The following is a 12,857-nucleotide window of genomic DNA, read 5'->3' as shown; positions in this document are numbered from 1 at the left end:
ATGAAGACAAAAAAGAAATTGCGATCCGTACTGCGTTCACATTATAAAGATGACAACCTTACGATTTGGTCGGAAAAAGAGTAGCTCAAGAGGTGACGTTGGGTGCTGTTAACTAGCTGCTTTATCTGTAATTTACCAGCCCAAAATTAGGGATGATTAACAAAAATATCTTTTGAGTAGCTTACTGCGATTTTTTTTTTTAAGTTTTAAGAGTAACAAAATATCTTTTAAACGAATTGAGTTCTTGTCAATAGTAATTGATAAACGTTAGGTAGTGTAAATAGGCAATGTCGCCATAGCATGGCAGCACCATATGTGACAGACGAAAGCGGTGAGTTGAAAATATTTTTCCGATTTTGATAAAAAATAAATATTTCTATTACTAAAATAAATAATTTAGGGTTATTTTACAAAATCGGGTTTCGGGCGTTATGCTTATAATCACAAATTATAATACAGCTTACACTCTTAGTGCGTTACTAGTGTTAGGTGTATGACCATAAAGCCGGCTTATTTATTAATACCATGATAAGAGTTAAAGCTAAGTTGAGTGATATTTTTACGTTGCTTCACCATACTGTATACAGGGTAGTAATAGAAATAAATGAACTGTAAGCCAAGTGTAATAAAATTATAAAAGTAATACTTTAGAATCTATGTTGTTAGTAATTATTGTTGTACCCTAGTAGTAGTAGTACTAATAATAGTATTAATATTATAGTCTTTAAATTTATGATATTAATAACAATTGAACATTTAGACTGTGAACGTGACTATACATCTTGAGTATCAGTTGATTCAGATATTTCTTTTACCATTCAAACAAAGTCTGTAAAACCTAATGAAGGAGGAAAAGAGTGATAGAATATATCTTTAAACCACCTAATATATTGTTATAACCTGTAACATGGTTAAGAGAAGTAACACTGCTCTACTATATACAACTTGAATGTTGCAGAATAACAGGCTTGGAATACCATAAAAACATTAACACTATTGAAATGGAGGAAGGACAGCTTATGTCAGGTATTTTCTTTTAATTTATCTGTTATTTACTTTTATTGTTCATTTATTTTTCAAATTTGCAGTATTAGGTTATAACCTGATCTTATAATTTTAAACACAAAACAATTTAAAGGTAATGGATGTTTCAGACCTTGCATAAATAAAAAAATCACATTGCTTGTGTTTGACAAATTAATCCAGTCAATTTTATCAAGTTAGTCTAACAACTTAAAGTGTCAATTAATTAAATATTCTTTCTTACATTCAAAGGGAAATAAGTTGAATAAAAGCTAAAAGTAAATTCAAAATTATTATTTATCATACACCATATAATTAGGTCATTTTGATTATGAAAAACTAAGTGGTTGGTAGTTATGCCATTTATTTTTCTAAAGCCGAATAAATACAGAGATAATTTTTTACTGAAATACATGTACAAAAGCTTTTCTTCATTATAAAAAATTGTGTTAATTGAATGTTAAATTATACAGGATTTATCAGTGTAAACCCCCTTCTTTTCTGTATGTGTATAACAGTAGGATGTTTTTGAGGAACAATGATATGAATGAGCTCTCCATGTAGCTCTTAGATCATTCATTGAAACTATTTTGACAAACAAAGGTAATTGATTAGTCCTAGTGTGCTTCAGTGTTTTAAAAAAGTTCCTAAATAAGCTGTCCAGCACAGGTTGAGCTCAGCCAGAAGTATGTACAGGTGTCTGGTAAAGATTTTGTAAGATGATTTATAAATGTAAAATATTATTATAGATCAGTGATAGAATTTAGGTAGCTTATATTGTTAAGTAATCAGTAGCAAACTTTCTATATATATTTGATTTATTTTTTATTGAATGTTCTATGATATTTAAATATATTTCAAGTTTAAAAGTTTGCAAATTCAATACTGTGTGGTGCTAACATAGCAACTTTTTTGAAACAAAAAGTTTTTAGTGGTTATTTATGAATATTTACTTGAATTTCATACAGTTTAACAAATAGTAAATGAAAAGTAAAAAATAACCAGAAATGATTATTAAAGAAAAATTGTGTAAAATGAGTGTTACAAATATTTGGAAGAAGTATTGGTGTAGAATCTTGTATTAACATGTTCTGTAAAGGAACTGGGAAAATTTAGTTTAATATTTATTCAGTAAGCTTATAAGAACGTTTAGTTTAACAGTAAACAAAAATTGTATTCAGTATTCAATAGCAGGTTTTCATGATATTATTTTTAAAACCAATAGATAATATGTAGATTATAAAATGAAAAGAGTTTGTCATTTGTCATTAATACACAGTAGTCTCATTGTGAAGGTTCATAAAAATGTGTGATGAACTTTAGTGTCTGTTTGCTAAATTGAAACATCATATCTGTTAATGTACCAATGTGAAGTATTAATTATTTCACAAATAATCAGCAAGAATGAAAGTCCCTAAAATATTTGTACTTGTTATTTTTCATAGGTGAAAATTTGATGTTCTTTTTGAAGCAATGTGTTTTTATTTGAGATTTGAGTTGAAAATGTAAGCCTTTACTATTTTACATAGTAAAAACAATTGTTAGATCTAATATTAAAAAAAATATATTTATAATGCATGGTGAAGTACTGTGGTAACGTTTAAATAATTGTGTGTAACATTTCTGCACAAAATAAAGTTACTCTAATTTACTCTTTTGTTTCTCATTTGGCTTCTTCAAATCAGATTACATATTTTGCAATGCTTTGTAGGGACTTATATCCCAGCTACACAGAGGACTGATGGATCATGGCGAAAAGCAAGGAGAGTAAAAGAAGGATATATTCCACAAGATGAAGTCCCCCTGTAGGTTTCTTCTTTATCCACAAATATTTATATGTACATAAAAAGCTTGGACTGTTTCATTTTAATTTTTTAGCTTTTATCCTACAAAATATTTGCTTTGTCATGGAACCTAACAGAAAAGCTAAAGATTACTCTGTATTACAATACTTTGTTTCTGTTGAGAATAAACATGTCACCAGGCAAGTAAGTGTGAGTAAGTAAATTGCTTCAGATGTATAAAAAGATGATAGGAGCATTTCTGGTGGATTTAACATATTTATTGATATCACAGCAAAAAAATAAAATATGAGGTTCTGTATTTCTTCTTGTCAATAGGTAATTGATTAGGCACTATATAATCTGTAATATTGAAGCTGAATGGGAGAGGTCAGAGGACAGATGTGATAGGAGATGTTTCCTTTTGAATTTAAAACATAGATAATATATAAATTTGAATTTTAAATTACACTTTGATGCCAAACTCACTGACATATATTTAATGTTACTACAAAAAAGGTTGTAACATTCATACTTTGACCCACCCAAATGCACAGAGATAATCTAGTTATTTTCTGTTTTCAAACTTGTGTTAAAATGTCTTAAACCTACTAAGTCTTCTCTGTTTCAAATTTCGCTGAAACTTTGTACACAGTAATTTACAGGCATTTTAATACAAAAATTAAACTGAATTCCTATATTTAATTGTAGTTATGAAAGCAAAGGAAAACAGTGGATCAAAAGTAAACCAGCTTATCCTCCAGGCCTTCATCCTGAAGATATAGCTAAAGCACAACAAGCTCAGTCAAGCGTAAATCAAATACCAGGACTGACAGGAACACCAACTCCTAATGTTTCGAAATCAAGTAAAAGGAAAAAGAAGAAAAAAAAACAAGAAGTTAAAACTGTTGACCAAAATTTAACAGAAGACGTTACCAAGCTTCACATATGTGAAACTGGATTGGATAGGAACACTGAATCTAGTGAGAATAAAGCCTGCCAAGAAACATTCAGTGACCCAGCAAAGAGAATTAAAAACTTAAAAAAGAAGTTAAGGGAGATTGTAAAACTTGAGCAAAAAATAGAATCAGGTGAAATTACTAACCCTGAAAAAGATCAGTTGGAAAAAATTGCTAGAAAAGGAGAGATTGAAGCTGAAATAGAAGATCTGGAACTAGATCTAGAACTTCAAGACAGTTAACTGACTTAGTCAGTGTAACAATGAACAGGTAATATTTTGCACAGAAATAAATAAAAAACTGGAAGATGTAATACTGTTAGTAATGTTAAAATTTCTATTAATCACTATGTGAAGGGTTTTAACAGCAGGATAGAAAGATGTTTTTACTATTATTGTTATGAAGATTCTACTCAGGCTGATTTGATAGCACTGCTTGACTTAATATTTTGTGTGAATCTATATAATAAATACTTTTTAGTTTTATGATTTAAATTTAAAATAAGCTGTAGTTATATCAGCTGTGAAAGAAATGATGATGGCATTCTAACAACTCACTTTATTTTTATATATGTGGCCAAGCATCAACAAAAAATTTCAGAATCAGGTGGACAGCACACACTTTAATTTAAAAAATGTACACTTATTCCAGCTTCCTAAAATTTAATAGATATATTAAAAAATAAGTGACTATTTTCAAACAAGTAGTGTATGATACAGTAGTAAACTGAGGAAGGTCATTGGTTGTCATGGTTTAAGTTAAAATTAGAGATGGAGTGATCATCTTTGTAAGCAGTAGTGATTGGTTTTATACTTCAAAAGGAGTATGTTTTGTTGAATTAGCCTTTTCTTTATAATAAGTGCCTTTACTTTCAAATTTATTTGCACAGGTGGTAATTTTTTTAACTTGTTTACTGTCATATTTATAAGTAACATCTATTCCAATGCCAGCTTAATTTCTAGATACATGATAAACACAGAAGAAGGAGAATGTTTTAATATTTTATTGCTTATGTAAAACTTGAATCTGATTAATGTTGTGAAGATATATAAAATCCAAAATTCCTATGGCACTGTTTTAGAGTGGGTCATAGATGTGTGTCAATGTCAGTGAAAGAATTAAAATTATTGTTTTGTTTTCTTCAAATAACTGATCATAAAGAAAATTCAACAAAAAAAATTAACTTTAATTTTTTTCCATTTTATGTTGTAAAAAAAATTCAGTTATTGCAATTTGCTACATTAATAAAATTCAGTTTAGCATGTAGTGTAGGGCATAGTAAAATGGGATTTTAATGTATAGAAAAGTATTACTGTATAGCAGACAAATGTCTTGTGCATTGTGCAAGCAAATATAATTTTTAATTATAATTAGGCCAGGTATTTAATGACTAAATGTGATTAAGTTCTGAAACATTGGTATGATCCATCAGAACATTCAATTGGCCTAAGTATTATTGTTATAATAGGAAGGTCTTTCAAAAGGAGGTAATAAAAATTGTAAAAGAAGTATTGGTCTCAGGCTATTTGTAGATGAGCAAGCTTAATCACACTTTATAAGAATAATGTGCATGTTTTTAATGTGGTATGTTGTTGCAGGTATAAGCCATAGCACATATGTGATTCATGGTGCATTTTCAACAGTATGAACGTGCAGTGCCACCATGAGTACTATTTTGGTTGCAGGAATATGCTGCATTACCTCCTAAGGTAGGAATTCTTCCTCCAGACACTTCAATCCAACACATAGTAATGCAGTCCTAAGCAAAGTGAAAGCTATAATTTTGAAAGAGAACCCTCTGTTGCAAAATAGCATTATCCTGTAGCTTGGTATAACTCCTAGTACTGTTAACAAAGTAAACAAGAATTTAAAGTTGAAGAAAGTTCATGAGTAAAAGTTTTCAAGCTTCCAGCCACAATGTCAAATCAGCAGATGAATTGATGAGAAAGGTGGCTGGAGGAACTAACATCTCAGAAACCTGTTTAACCACATTTGTCAAGCCCTTTAGGGTACTTTAAGCTCCAGTGAGTTTTTTGTGGTCAAATGGTATTTAGAGCCTATGTGTAGGACTTGTGGAAAGTTGTTAATAGATATGATTTGAGGGTGACCTTGCTGACCATTAAAACAAATGAAAAATGTCATTTTGGAAAGTAATGCCATCAGGTTGATCATAAAAAAAGTAGTGGAGGAAGCAACAGTGTTTGGAAAGGGCTAGAAATCCAAGGGCAGTATCACTTGAAATAGTTTTTATAAAGTGTGATGAACCCTCAGTATATTTTATTCAGGTATTATAATGTTAAAAGTTTGTCTTTTTCAGATACCAGAAAATTGGAGAGAAGGAAACAGGTACAAACTTTGTAATATTAAAAATTAGTTTGGAAAAAGAATCAAATACTGAGGTTCTCATTGTATTACTTTCTTTTTACCTGAATCATATGTATGAACTGTTCTTTATAAGTACTTTTTAAGTACTCTGGTTTATCACCAAGTAATCATGTTAGATATTCAAACATCTTATTACAACTTCAAAAAATTTCAAATCAGTTTTCTCTGAAGAGAATATTCCTTTAAACAGCAACCATGACTCTTCAGTTATTAAGTGATACAGACTTTACATAATCGTTTCTTAAGATGTACTTAATAGTGGCTACAATTAATAATTTACAATATATGAAAACACCATTAGTGTACAGTGCTGCATATTAACAGTAATATATGGTGTATTAATGGCATCATGTATAACAACCAGATATTTCAAAACACACTTTCTCTCATGCTTTTTTTTTTTTTTTCCTGATGAAAGGTTCTCTTTATTTTCCTTCTGACCATTGGTACAAATTCCATCTTGTTTGCTCCAGTCTTTATACACTACTATGTTGCCCCTAGTGGTTTTTAGTTTCATATGTATTTTGTTTTTTATTTTATGATTAAAATCAGAGTTACCTGATTCCCCTTCTCTACCACCTAACAACCTAACATTATCTGGGTATCAGGGTGGGGGGAGGTACCTTCTGCAGATGACATACAGTTCCTTAAATACAGAGAGGTAGGATATTACATACAGTCTGATTTTTTTTTTGTTTTGGTTCTGATACTAAGTTTGTGGGAGATTAAGAGTCAACTAGTCAGAATTTATACTTTTTTTTTAGCACCTTTCACTTCTCAGACAGCTAATGATGAACCTCAGATGGACATTTAGCTCTTGCACCCTTTCACAACAAGATATTATTGTTCATCTTCATCATTCTCAGTTTCCCATAATCCCAGACTCCATGGAATCTTGTTTAGATGTGGCCTGTCTATGTTTTTAATTTTCTACACTGTCTTCCAAACTCCCAAAATTCTTCGATGTGATGGTTTACTGTATCTCCTGTTCATGTTTCTAGATCTCCTACATTGGCACCATGATTCGCTGGGACTTAAAAACAATTTTGACCTTACCAGCAAGAATCCTTGTTCAGAGATTTTGGTATGAATAACTACCTTATGGAGCTCAGGTCTAGTGGAGTCTAATCTCTTAGGGTTTGTGTCAGTATAGGAGACATTCATCACAGATCGGTTGGTCATTCAATTCACATCTCTTTCTCTGTCTAATATACTTGTTGGCTTCCCATTCCTCAAGGACCCTCTTACTTCCAACTTGAAAACAAACCATCCAGGATTTACTGCACAAAGAGGTTACAGAATGCATTGCTTACTCTCAGTGTGTTTTTTTTTTGTTCTTGGCTATTTATAGTACAAAAAACATGGATGATTGTTCATGATATTGGCCTTTCTCATTTCAGTTACTTCCTCTAGTCTCCTTGGTTTACAGTGGAGTTATTTCTTGCCATTCAATAGCTTTTTTCACCTGGATGGTGACAAAACTCGACATTGCAGATGCCTACCTGGTTATTTAACCATTGAGATCCTCTGATATCATGCAGCTAGTCTTCTGTTACTTTCACACGTTGGATTTGTCACCTTGAATAGCTTACTCTGGCCTTTAGTTTTAAGAGTGGAGATATTTAGGTTCTTATCTTAAGTTTGACATATATCAGTACCCCTGCCTTCTCGGTTGTGTCACCCATTAAAGGAAATTATACAGACTTGAATATTGATCACACTTAACACCAATATATCACACTATTTACCTGACTTGGCAATCTCCTTAGAAGAGAAGTTTTGACTGCCCTCATGGATATTTTACTTTATATATCCTGACTTGATTGTGAAAAAGTTAAGAAACTTTGTTTCTTTTGTGCTATTGTATTCCTTATATTGATGCTCAGTGGTGAATGTTGCCTGGTTAGGTATGCTTTTACAAGTCTGTGCTATCTACCACTAGACAAATAACTAAGTTCCTGGTAGTAATGAATCCTGAGATGGGGTGTTTCATAAGACTGCCTTGGCACTCTGTGGGTGTTGAACAGTTGTTCTATATCATATATCACATAATACTGGACCACCATTCATGGACTATCATGAGTAAAGTGTAAAGTGACTTTGCCCTTCCCTGCTAATCCCTGACTTGAACAAATTGGAATTGGTTTGCTTTTCAAAATAGGGAAAGTGGTTCACCTATTACAATATCTCTGGAGCATCATTCTGTACAACTCTCTGTTGTGATTCCCTCACACACTATTGGAGAATCCTGGCAGATCATGATTATTACCTTTATGCTACAGAAAGTCCTTTACAACTTTGTAGACTGGATGTCAACATTGGTTTTATGCCATTTTATGTTTTTAATTGCTGTTTTGTTTTTACCTTTATTTCCTTTTATGAATTTTACTACATTTACTTTACTTTTACCTTTTTACCAGACATTTGGCTAATTATTATTACGATTTTGCTATATGTCTTTTAAAATTTTTATTATTTTACCTTTTGATAATGGCTGTTATGACACATAACCTGGAACCAGGACTGGAAAGGCCAACTTCAGGTGACTAACGGTGGTTCTTGTACTTACCTGTTAGTCTTCCTGGCGGGTTATGATCATTACCATTTTGCTAGAGAAAGTCCTTTACTACTTCTCTTACTCTGCTTTCTCTCTTAATATTGTAGACTAGGTGTCAACATTGGTTTTGTGCTTTTTCTGTTTTTCAATGCTGTTTTGTTTTCCTTTTATGTATTTTACTACATTTAATTTATTTTTACCTTCTTACTGGTCTTTTGGTGCAGATAGCCAAACTGCTTTGTGCCGTAAAACACTAAATCAATCAATCAATCAAATATGGGAGAAAAGGAGTCTTTACACTTTGTTTCTTGTCACTGGAGGGGTGGACAGAGGTCTCTGTCTGCTATTTATTCCACTCAAAGAGAAGAGGGTGAAGCTGGATACCCTCCCACCCTTAACCCTGGCTGGTTTTACTGGAGATAAGGTGAGAAGCCAGTCCATTCTACAAGGGAGTTTCTTCATGTTTCTGATTCAAAAATGCAGTTGTGTGAGCTTGTCCCTTGTTTTTGGTCATTCTCTTACATTCCATTATTATTGGAAGTAAACCTTCAATTCTTCATAATTCTACCTGTGGAGCATCACATCAATTGAGTTATTGGTTGAACTTGTTCCACATCCTACTCATAATTTCAGTAGCAGGAGGGGTTGTCTTGCCTAATAGGTTGAGGAGGTAAGATTTTGGTTTGTAATCCCAGGCAGAATGATCTTTGTTTTTTTAGGATGAGTGAGATGTGAATTGGGTCAATAATCCTGAGTTCAATTTGTTGCATTCTGTGCATCTTAAGGTTGGAGTGAGGGTTTGTTCACTTAGGTGTTGCTAACCTTCTCTTCATAATTCCAGTGGCTTGAGATACAATTCCCTGTAACTTTCAGGATGGTTTCCATTTATATTTATATTTCTATGATACAGTTATATCATACTGCATTCTCCCATACCCTAGCCACTACACCTCGCATCCACAACCCTATAATTCCAACAGTGAGATGTGAAACCACATCTGTGTAGTTGGGGGCTAGACAATATCATGAATGAATAATATTAACTCTGTAACCAGTTGACCTTTACCACCCACATTTAGATTTTGCTTTATTTGGGCACAGAGCATACCTGTTCCATAAGTAGTGCAGACCCCACACTGACATGTTTTAGTGTATCTCAATTTTGCATGCCTGTTTTTCTATGCAGATACTTTCTGTGTAGATCTTTCCCTCACTGGCCTCTCCACCTGATAAGCATGATATTCTAGCTAAAGTGTGAGGGATGGGGGTGTTTGGGAAGTATACATTTTCCTATTACCAAAAATATATTTCAGATAATACTTATCTCCTTTCACACTATCAAACCCTTACTACGTCCGGTGACTGATGTTTGGGTCTGATATTCTTGCTAGTCTCAAAAAATATGCAAGAATAATGGAGAGCTTGTATAAAGATCAGGTAGAAAGGTCTCAAGTTGAGAGAGTCACAGGGTTAAAATCACTAGGGATGAAGTAGTGTGGTACAAAGACTGGAGTAAGTGAGGTAGAATTCATACCAGTCCTTTGATGGGTAAAGAAGAGAACCTTTTATTAAGATCAAACTAAAGAGTGAGATGGGTAAGTGTTATCATAGATACATTTTTGGTATACAAAAATATAAACTTTGGTTTGCCACAAAAGAACTTGGTTTTCATGCAGATCTACAAGAGCTCAATAACTTGCTATTTTGTGCAGGACTTGAGAATCTTTTATAGATAAAGTAAGTTTGTAAACTAGTTTAAGATTTAAATGTGAAACTAATTATGAACAAATAGTGTAAATCGTAATTGTGTTCTGGAAGAATAAATATGCTCAGAATTATGCAAGTCATCTTTTTAAATAACGAAATATCTATTGTATGTTCCAAAAGTGTATAATTATACAAGGAAATGTGTTCTTGATTAATATGGTATCTCTTTGTAACTTTTATTTTTCATCATAAGGATTTAAGTTATAATGTTTTAAATTTACATCCACATAAATTTTTGAAATAAACATGCTGAAAAGGTAAGAAAGTATGATGATTTTGAAAGAAGTAACAAATTTGTTTCATTAGGTGTCCAAATATTTAGTGTAAAAAAAACAAAGTTAACTACCAAATTGCACATGAATATGACATAAAAGGTAAAAAAAGTTTAATTTAAACTAGTAAATTTTATTAGGAAAACATTAAGTGACCTGTCCTTTTCAAAGCATTTATATTTATATGTGAAAATCACCAAAGAATTTGTATGGTGAATGCAAGTTCAGTCTGTTCCCCTTCTTAGAATAATATTTGTTCACCATGTGAAGCTATACAGAAAAGGAAAGTAAGTTTTACTCATCTCATTACCATGCATTAGTTTTCTTGAGTAATTCACTCATGAGGTAATAAAAAAAATTTCATAAAGGAACAAAAATATAAAATGTTTTTTTGAATAATAACATATATACTGTATAACGTATGATTATATTTGAGAATAAATTGAAAGTTACCAGCACCTCTGAATTTACAGAGCAGTTTTTTATGTTATATTCATACATTTTCAGTAATTACATCAATGATAAAAATAAATACATGTGAATTTTCATGTTGATTTTGTTTGATTACTTTTCTTTAGGTTAAAGTATTTTAAGTAAAAGGTTTTGCAAAAGTGTTTTCCATTGTTAGTGAAGCGATTTTTTTAGTTTGTATTTTTTATGAAAGTATTGTTTATTTTCATTGAAGTGTGTATATTATATCCTAAAGGGCATGTAATATGCACATTTCTCTACTTGCTGCTAAATTCTTTCGATTTACACAAATCATAAATTAAGATCAGTAAAATTAAATAGCTGCTTTGCATTAAATGTAAAAGGTTATTATTTAATTCAAGAGAATAACCACCTGTGTGTTTTAATTCTTAAAATTAAAGTAAGTAAAAGAAAAAAAGAAAGTAAAGCCAGTAATTCAGGTATGTGAAGGTTGCTTTTTTTTACCTTAAATGAATTCATTATGCCTTGTCTACTGCCAATTCCTGGGTAATTACTGGTTATAATATCATTTAATTTCATTTACCAGAATATAAGTTGATTATGGTGTTCTAAATTTTCCAACGTCATAATCAAGTTTTTAAAATAAATATTCTTAGGTTTTCAAAACTTGTACAGAGGTTGGAGTACATTATATTAGTTTGTTTCATATGAAATAGCCAATTGTATAGGTAAAACTTAAAGTGCCATATATTTAATAAACACCAGTTTTGTTAATCAATATATGTTCCATTTGCTGCTATAATTTTATACCAACAGTATACTAATGAACATATCCCATATAAAACTCCCTTGTTTTAGATGCAATAAACTCTTCAAAGGCTTTGAAAAATGGTCTCCTGATTCTCAAACGTTTTGTTTTGGAAAAACAGTTCAATGTGCTGGAAAATGTGATAATCAGTTGGAGATATCTCAGTTGAGTGTGGTGCATGCTCCAAAATTTCATATTTCAATTCTCAACTTTGAAATGGTGATTTGTGAGGAATGGGATTTGGTGGTATTTTGCAGCAGAATCAGTCCATGCCTATTCACTGAGGATGGCTGTTTGGCAGTTAACTTTGAATGCATTTTATCAATTTGTTGGCAGTAAGATTGTGCTGTAATTGTTTAACCTGGTTGCAGAAAGAAGTAATGGATAATTCCCTCTACAGACCACCATACTGTCACTATAACCTTTTATGGGTGCAAAGGCTAAATTGGTGTTTTAGAGGCCTTAGCTGCATTTTTTCCAATTTTAAATCGTACAAAAAAGTAGTCTCAATTTTTTTTAAGACATCATCTTGTATAGGGATTCAAAAAACACAAAAACAATTATAATGCAACTCGGCATGATAGACAAATGAAAAGCACAGCACTCTCGTCAACACTGAATAGCACACAGTCAAATTACTATATCCAATTTATCCTAATGTATATCTTTATTTTTCAAAACATTCTTTCTTTCTTATGTTTCCCTATGCATAAAAATAATAAACAGGTCAATCCAAAGTTGCAATGAATAAAACTTAATGAAATGAAATCAATTTACAACTGTAAACACTATTTTATTAATGTATGGTAAACAGAAATGAATGTTAATACTATTGTATGGAATTTTTTATTAGAAACCATAAATGTACATGTA

The 12,857-nt window shown here is 31.5% G+C and overlaps 1 protein-coding gene across 2 annotated transcripts; it reads left to right on the top strand.

The window, feature by feature from the left end:
* Positions 1–212: 212 nt before the first annotated feature.
* Positions 213–12,065, top strand: LOC143252725 (partner of Y14 and mago-like). 2 transcript variants are annotated; one of them, XM_076505302.1, is made up of 5 exons: positions 213–331; positions 959–1,026; positions 2,735–2,828; positions 3,516–4,033; positions 6,081–12,065. In XM_076505302.1, exons 2-4 carry the CDS (start codon positions 1,002–1,004, stop codon positions 4,003–4,005), a joined length of 609 nt encoding a protein of 202 aa, XP_076361417.1. In that variant the 5' UTR covers positions 213–331; positions 959–1,001; the 3' UTR covers positions 4,006–4,033; positions 6,081–12,065. The 2 variants fall into 2 exon arrangements, with proteins under 2 accessions (XP_076361417.1, XP_076361418.1); XM_076505303.1 differs by lacking the exon at positions 213–331 and adding an exon at positions 497–639.
* The last annotated feature ends 792 nt before the right edge of the window (positions 12,066–12,857 follow it).

Source organism: Tachypleus tridentatus, chromosome 6 (assembly GCF_004210375.1).
Source record: "Tachypleus tridentatus isolate NWPU-2018 chromosome 6, ASM421037v1, whole genome shotgun sequence".
Classification (NCBI taxonomy): Eukaryota; Metazoa; Arthropoda; class Merostomata; order Xiphosura; family Limulidae; genus Tachypleus; species Tachypleus tridentatus.
The sequence above is the reverse complement of the archived record's forward strand: the minus strand, read 5'-3'. Positions and strand labels throughout refer to the sequence as shown.

Bases quoted from the DNA above. Each gene is read 5' to 3' on its own strand.
- LOC143252725 (XM_076505302.1), top strand. From the start codon at position 1,002: ATGGAGGAAGGACAGCTTATGTCAG. The intron at 1,027-2,734 runs GTATTTTCTTTT...AATGCTTTGTAG, and splicing joins GGAAGGACAGCTTATGTCAG to GGACTTATATCCCAGCTACA. The intron at 2,829-3,515 runs GTAGGTTTCTTC...ATTTAATTGTAG, and splicing joins CCACAAGATGAAGTCCCCCT to TTATGAAAGCAAAGGAAAAC.